This window comes from Saprolegnia diclina (assembly GCF_000281045.1).
Source record: "Saprolegnia diclina VS20 unplaced genomic scaffold supercont1.38, whole genome shotgun sequence".
Taxonomy (NCBI): Eukaryota; Oomycota; class Saprolegniomycetes; order Saprolegniales; family Saprolegniaceae; genus Saprolegnia; species Saprolegnia diclina.
This window is the reverse complement of record NW_008246105.1, coordinates 517,670-532,412: the sequence shown is the minus strand read 5'-3', so window position 1 is coordinate 532,412 and position 14,743 is coordinate 517,670. Positions and strand designations below refer to the sequence as shown.

General features: G+C 59.6%; 10 protein-coding genes across 10 annotated transcripts; 5 read left to right on the top strand and 5 right to left on the bottom strand.

The window, feature by feature from the left end:
- Positions 1–2: 2 nt before the first annotated feature.
- Positions 3–1,100, bottom strand: SDRG_11049 (hypothetical protein). The gene is made up of 5 exons (XM_008617069.1): positions 763–1,100; positions 643–716; positions 465–597; positions 303–422; positions 3–256 (listed from the first exon to the last, which is right to left on the bottom strand). The coding sequence occupies exons 1-5, from the start codon at positions 1,054–1,056 to the stop codon at positions 53–55; spliced, it is 825 nt and encodes a 274-aa protein (XP_008615291.1). The 5' UTR covers positions 1,057–1,100; the 3' UTR covers positions 3–52.
- A 331-nt stretch (positions 1,101–1,431) lies between these two features.
- Positions 1,432–2,658, top strand: SDRG_11048 (hypothetical protein; the record flags this gene model as incomplete). Its single annotated transcript, XM_008617068.1, has 6 exons — positions 1,432–1,542; positions 1,584–1,673; positions 1,725–2,018; positions 2,069–2,167; positions 2,214–2,391; positions 2,435–2,658. The coding sequence occupies 6 exons, from the start codon at positions 1,432–1,434 to the stop codon at positions 2,656–2,658; spliced, it is 996 nt and encodes a 331-aa protein (XP_008615290.1).
- Positions 2,654–3,214, bottom strand: SDRG_11047 (hypothetical protein). Its single transcript, XM_008617067.1, has one exon. It carries the CDS (start codon positions 3,199–3,201, stop codon positions 2,677–2,679), a length of 525 nt encoding a protein of 174 aa, XP_008615289.1. The 5' UTR covers positions 3,202–3,214; the 3' UTR covers positions 2,654–2,676.
- Positions 3,215–3,405: 191 nt separating this feature from the next.
- SDRG_11046 (hypothetical protein) lies at positions 3,406–4,630 on the top strand. The gene has a single exon (XM_008617066.1). The coding sequence runs from the start codon at positions 3,456–3,458 to the stop codon at positions 4,572–4,574; it is 1,119 nt and encodes a 372-aa protein (XP_008615288.1). The 5' UTR covers positions 3,406–3,455; the 3' UTR covers positions 4,575–4,630.
- A 34-nt stretch (positions 4,631–4,664) lies between these two features.
- Positions 4,665–5,371, top strand: SDRG_11045 (hypothetical protein). The gene is made up of 6 exons (XM_008617065.1): positions 4,665–4,756; positions 4,804–4,853; positions 4,903–4,948; positions 4,996–5,028; positions 5,078–5,154; positions 5,210–5,371. The coding sequence occupies exons 1-6, from the start codon at positions 4,673–4,675 to the stop codon at positions 5,319–5,321; spliced, it is 402 nt and encodes a 133-aa protein (XP_008615287.1). The 5' UTR covers positions 4,665–4,672; the 3' UTR covers positions 5,322–5,371.
- Positions 5,372–5,579: 208 nt separating this feature from the next.
- SDRG_11044 (methionine aminopeptidase, type I) lies at positions 5,580–6,609 on the top strand. Its single transcript, XM_008617064.1, has 3 exons — positions 5,580–5,983; positions 6,032–6,413; positions 6,465–6,609. Exons 1-3 carry the CDS (start codon positions 5,592–5,594, stop codon positions 6,573–6,575), a joined length of 885 nt encoding a protein of 294 aa, XP_008615286.1. The 5' UTR covers positions 5,580–5,591; the 3' UTR covers positions 6,576–6,609.
- Positions 6,610–6,700: 91 nt separating this feature from the next.
- Positions 6,701–8,729, bottom strand: SDRG_11043 (chaperone dnaK). The gene has a single exon (XM_008617063.1). The coding sequence runs from the start codon at positions 8,694–8,696 to the stop codon at positions 6,747–6,749; it is 1,950 nt and encodes a 649-aa protein (XP_008615285.1). The 5' UTR covers positions 8,697–8,729; the 3' UTR covers positions 6,701–6,746.
- A 696-nt stretch (positions 8,730–9,425) lies between these two features.
- SDRG_11042 (hypothetical protein) lies at positions 9,426–11,094 on the bottom strand. The gene is made up of 3 exons (XM_008617062.1): positions 10,169–11,094; positions 9,742–10,125; positions 9,426–9,687 (listed from the first exon to the last, which is right to left on the bottom strand). The coding sequence occupies exons 1-3, from the start codon at positions 11,054–11,056 to the stop codon at positions 9,478–9,480; spliced, it is 1,482 nt and encodes a 493-aa protein (XP_008615284.1). The 5' UTR covers positions 11,057–11,094; the 3' UTR covers positions 9,426–9,477.
- Positions 11,095–12,056: 962 nt separating this feature from the next.
- SDRG_11041 (hypothetical protein) lies at positions 12,057–13,586 on the top strand. The gene has a single exon (XM_008617061.1). The coding sequence runs from the start codon at positions 12,066–12,068 to the stop codon at positions 13,539–13,541; it is 1,476 nt and encodes a 491-aa protein (XP_008615283.1). The 5' UTR covers positions 12,057–12,065; the 3' UTR covers positions 13,542–13,586.
- On the bottom strand, positions 13,566–14,442 carry SDRG_11040 (60S ribosomal protein). Its single transcript, XM_008617060.1, has 3 exons — positions 14,359–14,442; positions 14,184–14,311; positions 13,566–14,021 (listed from the first exon to the last, which is right to left on the bottom strand). Coding segments are annotated over exons 1-3 (435 nt in total). The 5' UTR covers positions 14,360–14,442; the 3' UTR covers positions 13,566–13,715.
- Positions 14,443–14,743: the final 301 nt, after the last annotated feature.

Sequence of the window (14,743 nt, the reverse complement as noted above, 5' to 3'; positions counted from 1 at the left end):
CCTGCATCTGCACGCTTAATGCCAAGCGTTTTCATAGTTACGTCTTCGTGATCTATCGGCGCTTGTACTCGCACGCCTTCATCTCGATCTGGACGTTGGCCTTGGGCGACCGCTTCGTCTTGACAAACTCAAACGTCACAAACATCTTGTTGGACTCGTCCTTGTGCTTGAGATCAAAGCCGAGGTCCGTCACCTTCTTGACAAAGCCCGGGATGCCGAGCGACGGCGTCTCCATGCGGCTCTTGACCTCAGCGATCTAGTGCTGCATGAGCATCTACCAACGACAAAGAGGATGACTCTACCTTCATGACGCCGTTGGGCTTGAGCACGCGGCGACCTTCCAGGAGGTACTCGACCAGCGTCGTGCCCATGAGCGCCAAGCAGTAGACAGCAACGTCCACCGACTCGTTTTCGAGCGGAACCTACGTACCACGTTAGTACGTTGTTTTTACGCAAGGACGTACGTTGGCAATGTTGCAGGCCGTGACCGACGGGTTGCGCGAGACGAGGTCGAACGAGTGCACCGTGTTGGGCACGGACGCGGCGAGGCGCGCGTCGCCGCAGCCAAAGTCGGCGACCACCGCCTTTGGGTGCGCCCTAGCAGCCAGTCCAGTGAGCCTTTGCATGCACGCTAATCCATACTTGACGTAGTTGATGAACGTATCGAGCGGGTTCAGCGGCCACTTCTCGGCCATCTCCCGGAAGCCCTCGTGGTACTACACAATGTTTTGATCAAGCAAGAGGACAACCAGCTCGACGCACCGTGTCGAAGAGCTCGGGTTCGGCCTGGAACTCTTCAAACGCCTCGACGCCGGTTGTCGTGTAGAGCTGCTCGTTGAGCATGCGGAACTTGCCGCCCTCCAAGCGACGCTTCATCTGCTCCTGCATGGCCGAGAGGCCGGCCTTCTTGCCGCCCTTGGCCGCGGGCTTGGCGACGACCTGCGTGGTCTTGGCAGCGTTCTTCTTGGCGCTGCCCTTGGCGGCCTTCTTGGAGATCTTGGTCGAGCCGCGCACGGACGAGTCGCGCTGCTTCTTCTGGTTCTTGGACTTGGTCATCGCGCTTCGTCTTCTACCAGTCCTTTCGTAAGCTCCGCCACGCCGTTTTTGATTGGTCAAAACACCTCACGAAAGCCGTGGTTCCCAGGCATCGATTGGACGAAAAACAGAGACAGGTGCGCTTTCCACCTAGGTCCAGGTGCGGCTTCTAAAAATAGATCTGAGGATGACAAGGCTAGACACACGCAGCGCAACTCGGAGCTCGCGCAGCACCGTCGGGCGGGAGGGATGCTAGCGAGCAATGGAGCTTTTCATACTATGCATCTCCACGCATGCGCGTATGTCGGAGCACAGAAAAGTTTCTCGTACGGTACACTGCCCTTCACGCAGCTTTGGCGCCTAAAAGTTGGGTGCCACTAGTGCGTTGCTATTGCGATGATGGACCGAACCACCGAGCAGTTGCGCTCCAAGCATGTTCGGACGCTGGAGCTCCTGCAGAAGACGCTGGATGAGAACGCCGAGATGAAGAAGACGTTGTCGCAAAAGGTATGAGCACCTTCACTGCACATGCCTAATGGTACATGCAGGCCTTTCCTCTCTCCATGGGGCAGGGTGTCGACCTTTCCAAGCGCGTCGTGGAGCTCGAAAACGAGCTGGAGCGGCTCCAGCGCTCGCCCGTAGCCTATTCTTTACGCTATACTGCGCCAAGTTCCAGACTTCTATCGTAGGCGATGGCATCGGACAACGCCAAGGTTGCCACCCTCGAGACGCGAGTGCATGAGCTCGAAGCTGCCAACTACAACCTCGAGTTCAATCTCAGTGCCAAGGAGCGGCTCGTTGTCGACGCCACACGCGAGCGCGACGAGCTCCAAGCGGCGCTGGCAGCCAATATCGCCAAGTCCGACGCCCGCAGCAACCAAGACGCGGACGCACTTGCCAAGGCGCTGGACGCCCGCGCCAACGCCGAGGGCGAGTGCCTCCGCATGGCCGACACGATCGAAAAGCTTCAGAAGAAGGAATGGGTGCGTACTTACTGCAAGCAATAGTACCTCAACCACTCACATGCTAGTAGACGTTTACAGAGCAGATTGAAGCCCTTCGAGCGCAGAAGCTGGCGTTTGAGAACGAGCACGCAGCGCTGTACCGCACGCTCGAGGACAAAGAGCGCCAGGTACGATTCCTCGAAGCTACATGTACGTTGACGACACACTGCACAGATGGAGTTCGTCGTGCAGGAGCTGCAAGGTGCACGAGCTGAAGTCAGCCAGCTACGGGAAATGTCGCCGAAATGTGACCGAACCCCCAGCATCAAGGTCGAGGTTACACCCGCGATCAGCCAAGAGGCGCTCGACAGTGCAATGCGCCCTACACTAGCGCGCAACAAGCAGCTCCTACGTACACGCTGCGTCTCGAAGCGCTACGTACTACGTTCTTATAGGCGACAACCAGCAGCTGCGGGACCACGTCGAGTCGCTACAGGCAGAGCTGGTGCAGTACCAGAGTCGATTGAGCTCGACAACCACCTTTGCCGCGCACATCGACCTCAAGAAGGAGAACTTTCTCTTGCGCCAACAGGTGGAAGAGATGCAGGCGCTGCAGAAGAAGTTCCTTGGCACCGCCAAGAAGCAGACGTTCCAGTTCAACAACCAGCGAGGCGTGTGAAGACCATAGTAAACCATGTTAGTCCTGCGCCGCCTTGTGTTTTTTTGCCTTTTTGGCCGCTTTCTTGGCCGTCTTCTTGTAGAAGAGCTGGGCCGCGCAGGGCGGGCATACCCGAAGCTTGACGAGACACTCCTTCTTGGCGCCTTGCTCGACGTACGCGAAGAGCACTTCGTAGCTCTTGAGCTCGTCGGTCGCGTCGCAGCGCTTGTTGCCGCAGATAAACTGGCCTTTGCCGCGGACAACCTCGGCCTCTGTTCGCCAGCGCAGGCCAACCTTGCCCTCGGTATATCGGCTAAAGTCGCCGAGCGCGTACTCCTTGAAGAGCTTCTGGTAGTAGCGAACGGCCATGCGCACGCGCCAGTCAGTGGCGCCGGCAACAGCGTCGGCCTCGTCGTCGCGTAGGAACTGGTGCTGCGACCGCAGCGCCGCCTCTTCTTCGGTCACCAGCACGGCGCCCGACGAGGACCACGTCGTGTAGTCGGCCATCATGGCTTCGTGCTCGTGGCGGCTCACATCCTCGGCCGGTCGCTTGCGCTTCGACATTGGAGCGTTCGTAATTATGGCACATGCCATATATACTGGAACATTCGGCATGCGTATTCTGGCTGACGGACTGTTCTCGGCATAATATGCCGAATGATACCCTCTAACGCGAGAAATGCCGCAAATAGATCTTGCGTGGTTGAAGCAAACAACCTCGAAGACTCGATGTAAGCAACCTCTCAAAGTGAATATTCCCATTTACTGGTGATCTTGTCATTCCCCAAGCTTGCCGCAAGCCAACCAACCTCTTGACGATGAGCGCCCCCGCCGACTTTACGCCCGAAGCCAAGACCGCTTGGGAGAAGAGCTCGGACTTTGCCAACTACTTCTGCACCTATGGCTTCATCTACCACCAGAAGCAGATGCTCACGGACCACTTGCGCATGCAGCGGTACCGCGAAGCGATCTTCGAGAACATCGACTCGTTCAAGGACAAGGTCGTGCTCGACGTGGGCACGGGCAGCGGTATCTTGTCGATCTGGGCCGCCCAGGCCGGCGCCCGCAAGGTGTACGCCGTCGAAGCTACGGACATGGCCGTGCAAGCGCGCAACGTGATCGCCGCCAACAAGCAGGACCACATCATCACGGTCATCCAGTCCAAGGTCGAGGACATCCAGCTCCCGGAGCAGGTCGACATCATCATCTCGGAGTGGATGGGCTACTTCCTCCTCCGCGAGTCCATGTTCGACTCGGTCATCGTGGCCCGCGACCGCTGGCTCAAGCCGGGTGGTGCCTTGTACCCGTCGCACGCTCAGATGTACATTGCGCCCTTGGGCCTCGAGCAGACGGCGCTCAAGCGCTTCAGCGAGTTCTCGAGCGCGATGGACGACTGGACCATGTTCGTCTCGGAGACCAAGGAGCAGTGGGGCGTCGACTACTCGTGCCTCGGCAACGCGTTCCGCAAGGAGCAGGAGCTCTACTCGCTCTACACGTCGCAGTGGCTTGAGCTCAACCCGAGCGACGTCATTGGCGAAGAAGTCACGATCAAGTCGCTCGACTTGAACAAGTGCACGATCGAGGACGTTGCGTCCGTCTTCTCAGAGTTTTCGTTCACGGTCGGCAGCACGACGCGCTTTGGCGCGATTGGCGGCTGGTTCGACGTCGACTTCAAGGGCTCCAAGGAAAACCCGGCGCACACGCCCGTGACGCTCACGACGTCGCCGTTCGTCGAGCCGACGCACTGGGGCCAGCAGGCCTTTGCGCTCTGCCCGCCCACGCAGGTTTGCGCCGGCGACGTCATTCGCGGCACGATCGCTGTCGTGCGCCGCAACGACAACCAGCGCCTCATGAACGTCAAGTTCGACTACGCCATCGACCACGTCGGCGACAACCGCAAGCCCGCGCTGCAGTCGATCGTCTTCCAGGTCGAGTAAAGCGTCTAAGAGTATAAATTTTAACGAGAAATTAATTCCTGCCAGCGTTTCGGTAGTTTTGAAAAAAAGATCGCAATCCAGATTTTAAAATCCGAACGATGGACCTCGAAGCCCTCTTCGTGGCCGAGCAGCTCCTGCACTTTAGTCATCCGCTGATGACAACGCCTCTCGGCGCGACGGCGGTACGCATAGTCGCGCCCATGCCCACGTGGTCTCATGCGGCTTGTAGGCCGTCGGCGACTGGGACAAGTGCGACAGCGCCGCGTCGACTGCAACCATGTAGGCGCCCATGACCAAACTGCGGACCTCCTCATGCGGCAGTGCGTAGCAAACACGAGATCGTGCGGCCAGCCACTCCACCGTGGGTGGCTGCGGTACGTGTGCGCTGCCATTGCTGCACAATGTCTCACAGATTGACTAGAAGTCGACGCTCGGCGTCCTCGCCGACAGCGGGGTTTGCGCAATGCCTTGTGGCGCTCGACGTCTCACGCCAACGTGCGTAGATCAACTCGTGCCTCCACGTCCCCCCCAAGGAGCTCTTGCGCCAGCACCAGACACGATTTCGCCGGATTCGAAAAAGGTACTATTGTGCGCTGCAGCAACGAGCGCGCCAAGACGACACCTGCTCTCATTAGGTGGCAGGCCTGGCACCTCGACAAGCTCAAGCGCCTTAGCCGCTTCCTACCGTCGCAGCGACGTCCTCGGCGCCGGAAGCACCAGTTGAAGCCATCGCCCAAATCTCCGTAATCTTATCGACTTATTGCCTCGTCCCGCTGCTGGGCGGTCGCCATACCCAATCTTTCGGTCGGGTCTGTCATTGATTGGTCATTTTGTACCAATCAAATGGGATTTTTTGCCTGCGTGTCGTGGGATTGGACAAAAGAACTCAGTGTTTCATTGGTCAAAATACTGCATGTGCTTTGTTCGAGAGGCCACCGCGGGCCTCGAAGCACCCAATGAGAGGGCTCTGGATGTGGATTTTTGGGATTGGTCAAAACTCGCAGTCCGCAATCCACCATGTTCCGCCAGCTTCAGCGCCACGCCCGCGCCTTCGCGACCCGCGCGGCCGTCGAGAAGGGCCTCGTGTCGCCGGTGCGCAGCATCCCCGCGCACATCCAGCGGCCGCCGTACGCTGCGTCGGGCGAGATGCCCCCGTTCACGCGCTACATCCCGATCCTGGACAAGGACCAGCAGCTGCGCCTCCACGACGCCTGCGCGCTCGCCAAGGACATCTTGGCCTACGCCGGCAGCCTCGTCGAGGTCGGCCAGACCACCGAAGAGATCGATCGCCAAGTGCACGATGAGGTGATCCGTCGCAACGCGTACCCGTCGCCGATGAACTATGGTCATTTCCCCAAGTCTATCTGCACGTCTGTGAACGAGGTCGTCGTCCACGGCATTCCCGATAGGTAGGCAACCTCGATGCTACCATGACGCGACTTGATGAACCCTTGTAGTCGCGCGCTCCTCGATGGCGATATCGTCAACCTCGACATCTCCGTGTACCTGAATGGCTTCCACGGCGACACGTCGGCGACGTTCCTCGTCGGCAACGTGGACGACGCCGGCAAGAAGCTCGTCGCCACGACGCAGCAAGCGCTCCTGGAGGCGATCGAGCTCTGCAAGCCGGGCGTGCCCTTCTCGGCCATTGGTGCCCACATCCACAACTTGAGCAAGGCGGAGGGTTTCTCGGTCGTCCACGAGTTTTGCGGCCACGGCATTGGCCAGCAGTTCCACACCCTGCCCTTCATTCTTCACTACCCCAACACGGAGCGTGGCGAGATGCTGCCCGGCATGGCCTTTACGATCGAGCCCGCGCTGTGCGAAGGCTCCAACGAGGTACGATGGCTGCGGATGCGTCAACGTCACATGACAGCACTGATGTACTAGATTGTCTACTGGGACGACGACTGGACCGTCTCGACGGCCGACGAAGGACGCTCGGTGCAGTTCGAACACACGATCCTCATCACCGACTCGGGCGCCGACATTCTCACGTAATGCGCCTCATCATAGAGTTTTTGGTTCAGCCAAACTGTAAACTGTCGGCGACGAGGTTTTAGCTGCATGCACTAAGGAGGACTGGGTGGCTGGTATCTCAGGGGACTACGTTCTCACACGAGAAGTGTCTATACATCCTTCTCTATTGCACTTTAAAAATCGACTACGTGTTTAGGGCTTCTTGTCCTTGAACTCGGCGTCGTGGACGTCCTCCTTCTTCTCCTCCTCCGAGGCGGCGCCGTCAGCGTTGCCCTGCTTGTAGATGGCCTCGCCGATCTTCATGCTGACCTTCTGCATGTCCTCAAGGGCAGCCTTGATCGTGGCGGCGTCGTCCTTCTCGATCGCGTCGCGGACAGCCTGCATCGAAGCCTTGACCGACTCGACGAGAGCGGCGTCGAGCTTCGACTCGTGCTCCGAGAGCGTCTTCTCGGCGTTGTAGACGAGCGAGTCGGCTTCGTTCTTGACTTCGATGAGCTCCTTGCGCTTGGCATCGGCCTCGGCGTTGAGCTCGGCCTCACGGACCATGCGCTCAATCTCGTCCTCCGAGAGGCCGCCCGATGACTGGATGACAATCGACTGCTCCTTGCCCGTGGCCTTGTCGCGGGCCGACACGTTCACGATACCGTTGGCGTCAATGTCGAAGCTGACCTCGATCTGGGGGATACCACGCGGGGCCGGCGGGATGTTCTGGAGGTCGAAGTTGCCGAGCGACTTGTTGTCAGCGGCCATTTCACGCTCGCCCTGGAGGACCTTGATGCCGACCTGCGTCTGGTTGTCCGACGCCGTCGAGAAGACCTGCGACTTCTTCGTCGGGATCGTCGTGTTGCGGGGAATGAGCTTGGTGAAGACACCGCCAAGCGTCTCGATGCCGAGCGAGAGCGGCGTGACATCGAGGAGGAGAATGTCCTTGACGTCACCGCGGAGCACACCGCCCTGGATGGCGGCGCCCATGGCGACAACCTCATCGGGGTTGACACCCTTTGAGGGGCGCTTGCCGAAGAAGTCTTCGACCGACTGCTGGACCTTGGGCATGCGCGACATACCACCGACCAAGATGACCTCGTTGATCTCCTCCTTCGAGACGCCAGCGTCCTTGACGCACTTCTTGCACGGGTTCAAGGTGCGCTCGATGAGGTGACCGACGAGCTTCTCGAACTGGGCGCGCGTGATCTTGATGTTCAAGTGCTTGGGGCCCGTGGCATCGGCCGTGATGAACGGAAGCGAGACGTCCGTCTGGGCAAGACCATCGAGCTCACGCTTGGCCTTCTCGGCAGCTTCGCGGAGGCGCTGCATGGCGAGGACATCACCGCTGAGGTCGATGCCCGACTCGCGCTTGAACTCGCCGACGAGGAAGCGAAGGAGCTCCTCATCGAAATCTTCACCGCCCAAAAGCGTGTCACCGTTGGTCGACTTGACCTCAAACACACCGCCCGAGATTTCGAGGATGGAGACATCGAAGGTGCCACCACCCAAATCGAAGACGGCGATGACCTTGCCGTCGGCCTTGTCCATGCCGTAGGCCAAGGCAGCGGCCGTGGGCTCGTTGATGATACGAAGCACGTCAAGGCCGGCAATCTTACCAGCGTCCTTGGTGGCCTGGCGCTGCGAGTCGTTGAAATAGGCCGGGACCGTGACAACCGCCTGTGTGATCGTCTTGCCGAGGAAACCATCGGCCGTCTCCTTCATCTTGGTGAGGACCATCGAGCCGATCTGCGAGGGCGAGTACTTCTGGCCCTGGGCCTCGACCCAGGCGTCCGAGCCGTTGGTGCCAGGGACGATCTTGTACGAGACCACCTTGGAGACCTCCTGCGTTTCCTTGTCGTTGAACTTGCGGCCGATGAGGCGCTTGACGGCGTAGAGCGTGTTGGTCGGGTTGGTGACCGCCTGGCGCTTGGCGGGCATGCCCACGAGGCGCTCGCCGTTCTCGAGGATCGCGACCACCGAGGGCGTCGTGCGCGAGCCCTCCGAGTTCTCAATGACACGCGGGCTCTTGCCCTCCATGACGGCGACGCACGAGTTGGTCGTGCCGAGATCGATGCCGATGACCTCGTTGCCCGAGGCGGCCGAGAAGGCGCGGCTGGCGCGGGCGGGCTTGAGCACCTTGCTGGTCGTGCGCAACATGGGGGCGGCTTCTATTTGGTGCAAATGGAAAAGTGAACTGTGGTTGCGGTTGGCCCGGCGCGTACATTGCGTTCGAGATACCGTACATTCCGTCCATTTCCATATACAAAAAGCATGATAGAAAACCTCTACCTTGAATGTACGATGTACGGATTCGTAGACTCCGCGCCAGTGAAACCAACCGGCCAATCACACGTGGGGTGGTTACGTATCCGGACGACCGGATACAAGCCGAAACGCCATCTCGAATGTTCGTCGGGGATCTTTCCTTCGCGGCCGCGCAGTCGGCAATTGCCCGTGGAAGGTTCTAGAGCGACCGCGACGACGCGGGACGCCGGTGCCATGGCCCCGGCAGGACCATGGTCACGGCAACCTGCAAGCAAGCAAGGACCCTCATGGAGGAAGCGAGGGGCCGACGACGTCATGCAGGAAGGAAGTCCACGGAAGTCATCATCACCCGATGGCCCAAGGCGCAGGAAGATGCATGCGGTAAGGATGATGCTTGGAGCCACGACCCATGCAAGAAGCCTGAGCGATCTTGGTAGGATATGCATGCTAGGTGGATCCTATCTGCAAGGAGGATTCGAGGTGGGTCGGCGGTTTGCGCGGTCTCGGCAGCGACTTGAAGCTGGGCCACCATGTGTCGCAGACTGCACAGTATCTTGCATGTGACGATCTCCCAGGAAGCCATGCGCCAGAGCTGTTGGAGCCCAACGAAGCTCGCCAAAGTCGCACGAAAACATAGCGCGAGCATCGTATGAAGCAGATACAGGGTCCAAGCCTAACGGTACCCGACGTACGGGTCCTCCTGGTCCGGGAACGCTTCACGGCTCTCGCGGTACGCGATTGCAAGCGCTTGCTCGGCGACCTCGAGCTTGGCGCGTTTCTTGGACGGACCACGGGCCGTCGCGACGCAGCGACCGTTGAGAATCCCGGAGACGAGAAAGTCACTGGCGTCGCGCTTGGACAAGTCTTCGACAGTGTACTCAAACTACCATCGCCATCAGCACCTTGCCTGGATCGAGGAGGTCGACGGTGTACGTACGTGCATCTTGCCCTGCGACGTGTACTGGTTCAGGAGCATGTTGGGCATGTGCATCGTATCGTTGGGCGTGGGGTAGATGGCGCAGGTGTACACCTTGTCGACGACCGACTGTGCGCCTTCGTCCAGCGGCGGGGCGAGCGACCACGTGTGCAGGATATGAGGGTGCGTCGCAAGGAAGGCCTTGTCGTCGTCGTGGAGCGTCCCCGTCGACGCCCGGTGCTGCCACATCTGGAGCACCGCCGCCTTGGCCGCATTCTCCTTGGCTTCCTGCTTGCTGAGGCCCTCGCCGACACCGAGCACCGCGTCGTTCTCGGTGAGGTTCTTCATCGTGCACTGGAATCGCTGCGGCGGCCCTTCCTCGATCTTGGTCGACTCGATCCCGAGCTACGAGCTCTATCATAAAAGCGCAGCGGGTGGAGCAACGTACCGTCACTCGCGACCGCTGCACAAACTCATTCAGGCGGCTGATGGCGCCAAGGGTGGCGTGGGGCTGCGGCAGCGCAACGAAGCGCGTCAAGGCGACCACGCGCGCGGCGTCTCGCTTGGCTGCCTCTTCCTTGGCGAGCAAGTCGGCTTGAGCACGCTTCCGCAATACGGCTTGTTCGGCCTCTTGCTGGCTGCGAACCTTGGCTTCGATCACCGGGATCTCGGCTTGCAGTTGCAGGAGCGCGCGGTCATTCGGGCTCAACGCGATGGCGTGCTGGACTGCGTCGAGCGCGTCGTTGAAGCACTTTTCGTTCACGTGGACCTTGGCGAGGCAGTACCAAGCCTTCGCGTGGTCCTTGGTCACGGCCAGCGCGGCGTGGGCATACTCGCGCACGAGGTGCCAGTGTTGCACCTTGACCGCGCAGACCGCGACGTTGGCGCAGCACGCCACGTACAAATCACAGAGGCCGTCACTCATGGTGATGTGGGGCTTGAGCTTGTCCGCAATCTTCTTGTACTTGGACATGGCGTTCGCAAACTCCTTGTGCGCAAAGCACTCCTTGGCGAGTGCCTTCTCCGCCTCGGCGGCGTCCAAGAGCTCGTCCACGTCGATCGTCTCGCGCTGCTCGAGGAGCGCATCGGCGAAGAGCTGGTTGAACTTGGAGTGGGCCGCCGTGGGTGCTGCGGTCGGTGGCTCGGCTGACGCTTCGACGCGGCCGAGCACCTCGCGCGTCTTCGGGTCCCAAATCCAGTCTTCGAAGGACCGCGAGGTGTCGCCGAGGAAGGTGAGGAGGAGGTCTTGGACCGGCTGGAGATGCACGACGTTGCGCAGGAGCTTCTGCGTCGGCTTGTCCAAGCCGCGAAGCGCAGTCACGAGGCTTGGGTCCATGTTGCAGTCGTCTGCGAGCGCTGCCGGTTGTGTACTTGAAATAGTGTTCAGAAAACAAGACCGTCGCATGATATCAGTCAGTGGAGATGCCTATCGCTATAGCAAGGCAAAACTCCGTTGTCTTCATCTTTCAGCAGTAGTCAAAGCAACAAAGCTTCGAGCACTGCTTGTTTTGGTCTCCGAAAGCGCTGCGGTGGCGTGGGAGTTAAACCATTCGTTCAGGTTGGTTTAACCCATGGGTTTAACCCAGAAACAAAAATGTAACACTATTTAAGGTATGTTTTAGTGATTTGCCGGATTCCAGGCACAAGTTACGGATAAGCAAAAGCGAACCGTCCAAGGTGCTCGTCATGTCAGCTGCGTCCCAAAGGGATATAATATTATTATATCCCTTGGTCCCAGGACACGCAGGCGGCATTCTCCCAAGCATTGGAAAAGGCCATTGAGACGAAGACTTTACCCAAAGGTGGGCATCGAGCTCGTCGCCATAAGCACCCTAACGTTGGTTCAACTCGATTTTATTTTGCCCGTTGATCGAACCTCGCACGCACCTCAAAGCCCGTGTTGACGTCGGCCAACTTTCGACGAGTAATATCTGCACGATCTCTACCACAATGACTCGGTCGCTTACCATCCAAGGGGCGAGTGCACTGCCGACGACAGTGGTGCGTCAAATGAGATCTCATCGGCTATCACACCTTGCCGATGTACCCACGTGATAGCGACCTTGGCCGCGTGGACTGTGTCATTGAGGGCTTCTGTCTGCGCGAACGCAAGGTCAATTCCTCGTACACCTCCGCATCTGCAAAGCAAAGTTCCGGCATCATCCATCGTGCCGACATCGAATCGAGCATGCAGTGCATTTGGCGCCAAAACACTGTTTGCTGCACCAAGATCCAGTGACCAGTGGCAACGGCTGCTCGCTTGTTTCAAGTCGAAAACACTGGATGCGGCGTGTCGCAGCGTTGCTCCCACCCGCCACTTGGTGCACTCGACAACTCGCAGCGGCATGGTCCAGCTATCGACGCCCGGTGCGGTCTTTGGCCTCCTCTGCGTCATCAACTTGCTCAACTTCATTGACCGCGGTATCATTCCCGGCGCGCCGATCCAGTTCCAGGCGTTCATCCAGCAGACGCACGGCGTCGCTCCGGACCACGTGAGCGTCTACCTCGGGCTCCTTGTCTCGGCCTTCATTGCGTCCTACTCGGTCTTCATCTGCATCTTTGGCTACCTCTCGATGCGCCACCGGCCGTTCACGCTCGCGGCCATCGGTCTCGGTCTCTGGGTCCTCGCGCTCGTCGTATGCGGCCTGGCTAAGACCGCTGGCAGTTTCTACCTCCTCCTCATCGGGCGCCTCCTCAGCGGCGTCGGCGAGTCGTCCTTCCATGCGACAACGCCGTCCTTCATCGACGAGTTTGCGCCACCAGGCAAGCGGACGCTGTGGCTCGGCATCTTTTACTCGGGCATGTCGGCGGGCACCGCGCTAGGCTACTCGTACGGCTCGCTCCTGGCGCGCACGCTCGGGTGGGACGTCGCCTTCTACCTCATTGCGCTCATCATGCTGCCGCTCGTCTACGCATGCTACGCGATGATCCCGCCCGCGTTCAACGAGCCGTTCCACGATGCGACGTCAAGAAGCGACGTCGACAGTAGGACGCTCTCCTTCTCGACGCCTCTCGACCGCCCGTCGGTCGTGCTGCTGGACACGCCGACCGTCACAGCGACGACCGAGGCGTGGGCGATCATGTCCGACTCGGTCTTTTTGACCGCGAGCTTGGGCCTCGCCGCGTACGCGTTTACGGTCGCGGGCCTCGGGGCCTTCGCGCCGTCGATCATGATTGGGTACGGTCTCCTCCCCGAAGCGATGGCCTCCACCGTCTTTGGGCTTGTCGCGATTCTAAGTGGGCTCATTGGGTCGCCGCTCGGCGGCTTCCTTCTCGACCGGTCGTGCGCCGGCCACGATAACGACGACGCCTTCCGCGTGCTCGCCGCCGCCAAGCAGATGGTCGTCATGATGGCGCTGGGCGTCGCGAGCCTCTTTGCGTCGCTCGCGACGATGCACACGACGGGCGTCTTCTTTGTCTGCCTCGCGTTCGGGCTCCTCTGTCTCTTCTCGACGCAGGCCGCGACGACCGTCGTCATTCTCTTGAACGTCGCGAAGGCCCGGCGCGGCTTCGCCATGGGCCTCAACACGCTGCTGCTGCACCTCTTTGGCGACGTGCCGTCGCCGATTTTGCTCGGGGCGCTCAAGGACGCGTGGGCGCCGCACTGCGGGAGCGTGGTCGCACCCGACGGCAGCCTTGCGCTGGACCCGCTCTGCTCGACCGACCGCGATGGCCTCACCAAGACGCTTACGTTTGCATACGCATGGCTGCTCTTTGCCGTCGGCCTCTGGAGCGCAACCGCGCTTCTCGCCAAGCGGCGCGTGCGCCATCGGGCCAAGACTGCGGACGCGCTGGAAGCGACGCCGCCGGCCTTATCCTAATTCTTATTTATCTCTGATGCAACATGAGTAGTTGACGTTGGTGTATTTTGTTGCTACTAGGGGTTTATGCAGACAGAGCAAAGTAGAAGAAAGGGGTCTTAGTCCATAAGGAATGGGTTAACGACGTACTCTTCACCTCTTTCTGCAGCCGCAGTGGAACGCACGATCGCAAATTTAATCGACGTTGGCCATGGCGACATCGGCCTCCGTGAACTTGCCCTTGTTCTTGTCACCGACAGCGCGGTTCTTGCGCTCGAGGATCTTCTTGCGGTCCTTGTCGAGCTTGAGCTTGGTGATGACGACCTTGGAGGGGTGGATGCCGACCGGGACGGCGGCGCCGTTGACCTTCTCCTTGACGACACGCTCGACGTGGATGACGAACTTCTTGCGGTAGCACTGCGTGACGCGGCCCTCACGGTTCTTGAACGAGCCACGGACGATCGTGACCTCGTCGTCCTTGCGGATGGGCATCGAGCGGACCTACATGGGCATGAGCTCCCATTCGCGGCGCATCTCTGGTCGGCGGCGCAGCTTACACGAGTCCTCAAAGCTGCCATGAAGTGCCAGGATGACGGAGCATCCCGACATGGGCTTACGCTGGGAACGGAAGAGTACCGCTCCATCTTACGATGAGCTACTTACGTTGTACTTGGACTGGAGGTCCTTGGACAGGTTGGCGCTCATGAGCACGCGACGCTGGGTCGAGTGGGCACCGAAGTGGGCCTTGCGGCACTTGCGGCGCGACGAGGTGACAGTCGAGTTGAACTTCACTAGACGCAGAGCTTAGCCTCGGCTCCTCGCTCATGATGGCACGTACTTTTGCTGAGGCTTGTGAAAGAGTAAAGCTCCGCGACGCAGAGCCTTGAAAGCACAACCCGCGCCCCCACCAGTAATTTCGCGCGATGCCATTCGATGAAATAGAGAGGATTATAACCAATCAAACCACTTTCGTTGGGCCCGAACGATTGGCCAAAATTAGAACGGCTTTTGATTGGCGGATGGCTTGACACGCGAAAGCGCGCCAAGACAGCGGTGCAGCGACTGCTCACCAGAGTCCACGAGTCCATGACGGGAATTGAAGCGGCCATGAAATAGGAAGTTGTAGGTGGTATTAGTGGAAGGAGCTAGGGAGGAGTGGTATAAAATGCTGCTTGCGCTATGAAAAGGCGTCGAGTGGGAGCCCTGCAGGCTTGCTAGTGAGT

Excerpts from the sequence above, each read along its gene's own strand:
- SDRG_11049 (XM_008617069.1), bottom strand. The coding sequence starts at position 1,056 with ATGACCAAGTCCAAGAACCAGAAGAAGCAGCGCGACTCGTCCGTGCGC. Across the intron at positions 598-642 it reads ACGTTCATCAACTACGTCAA|GGCGCACCCAAAGGCGGTGG; the intron begins GTATGGATTAGC and ends ACTGGCTGCTAG. Across the intron at positions 423-464 it reads CGGCCTGCAACATTGCCAAC|GTTCCGCTCGAAAACGAGTC; the intron begins GTACGTCCTTGC and ends CGTGGTACGTAG.
- SDRG_11047 (XM_008617067.1), bottom strand. The coding sequence starts at position 3,201 with ATGTCGAAGCGCAAGCGACCGGCCGAGGATGTGAGCCGCCACGAGCAC.
- SDRG_11046 (XM_008617066.1), top strand. The coding sequence starts at position 3,456 with ATGAGCGCCCCCGCCGACTTTACGCCCGAAGCCAAGACCGCTTGGGAG.
- SDRG_11045 (XM_008617065.1), top strand. The coding sequence starts at position 4,673 with ATGGACCTCGAAGCCCTCTTCGTGGCCGAGCAGCTCCTGCACTTTAGT. Across the intron at positions 4,949-4,995 it reads CTCCACCGTGGGTGGCTGCG|AAGTCGACGCTCGGCGTCCT; the intron begins GTACGTGTGCGC and ends CAGATTGACTAG. Across the intron at positions 5,155-5,209 it reads TTTCGCCGGATTCGAAAAAG|GTGGCAGGCCTGGCACCTCG; the intron begins GTACTATTGTGC and ends TGCTCTCATTAG.
- SDRG_11044 (XM_008617064.1), top strand. The coding sequence starts at position 5,592 with ATGTTCCGCCAGCTTCAGCGCCACGCCCGCGCCTTCGCGACCCGCGCG. Across the intron at positions 5,984-6,031 it reads GTCCACGGCATTCCCGATAG|TCGCGCGCTCCTCGATGGCG; the intron begins GTAGGCAACCTC and ends GAACCCTTGTAG. Across the intron at positions 6,414-6,464 it reads TGTGCGAAGGCTCCAACGAG|ATTGTCTACTGGGACGACGA; the intron begins GTACGATGGCTG and ends CTGATGTACTAG.
- SDRG_11043 (XM_008617063.1), bottom strand. The coding sequence starts at position 8,696 with ATGTTGCGCACGACCAGCAAGGTGCTCAAGCCCGCCCGCGCCAGCCGC.
- SDRG_11042 (XM_008617062.1), bottom strand. The coding sequence starts at position 11,056 with ATGGACCCAAGCCTCGTGACTGCGCTTCGCGGCTTGGACAAGCCGACG. Across the intron at positions 10,126-10,168 it reads TGCAGCGGTCGCGAGTGACG|CTCGGGATCGAGTCGACCAA; the intron begins GTACGTTGCTCC and ends TAGAGCTCGTAG. Across the intron at positions 9,688-9,741 it reads CGTCGCAGGGCAAGATGCAC|TTTGAGTACACTGTCGAAGA; the intron begins GTACGTACACCG and ends TGGCGATGGTAG.
- SDRG_11041 (XM_008617061.1), top strand. The coding sequence starts at position 12,066 with ATGGTCCAGCTATCGACGCCCGGTGCGGTCTTTGGCCTCCTCTGCGTC.
- SDRG_11040 (XM_008617060.1), bottom strand. Across the intron at positions 14,022-14,183 it reads ACCTCCAGTCCAAGTACAAC|GTCCGCTCGATGCCCATCCG; the intron begins GTAAGTAGCTCA and ends ATGCCCATGTAG.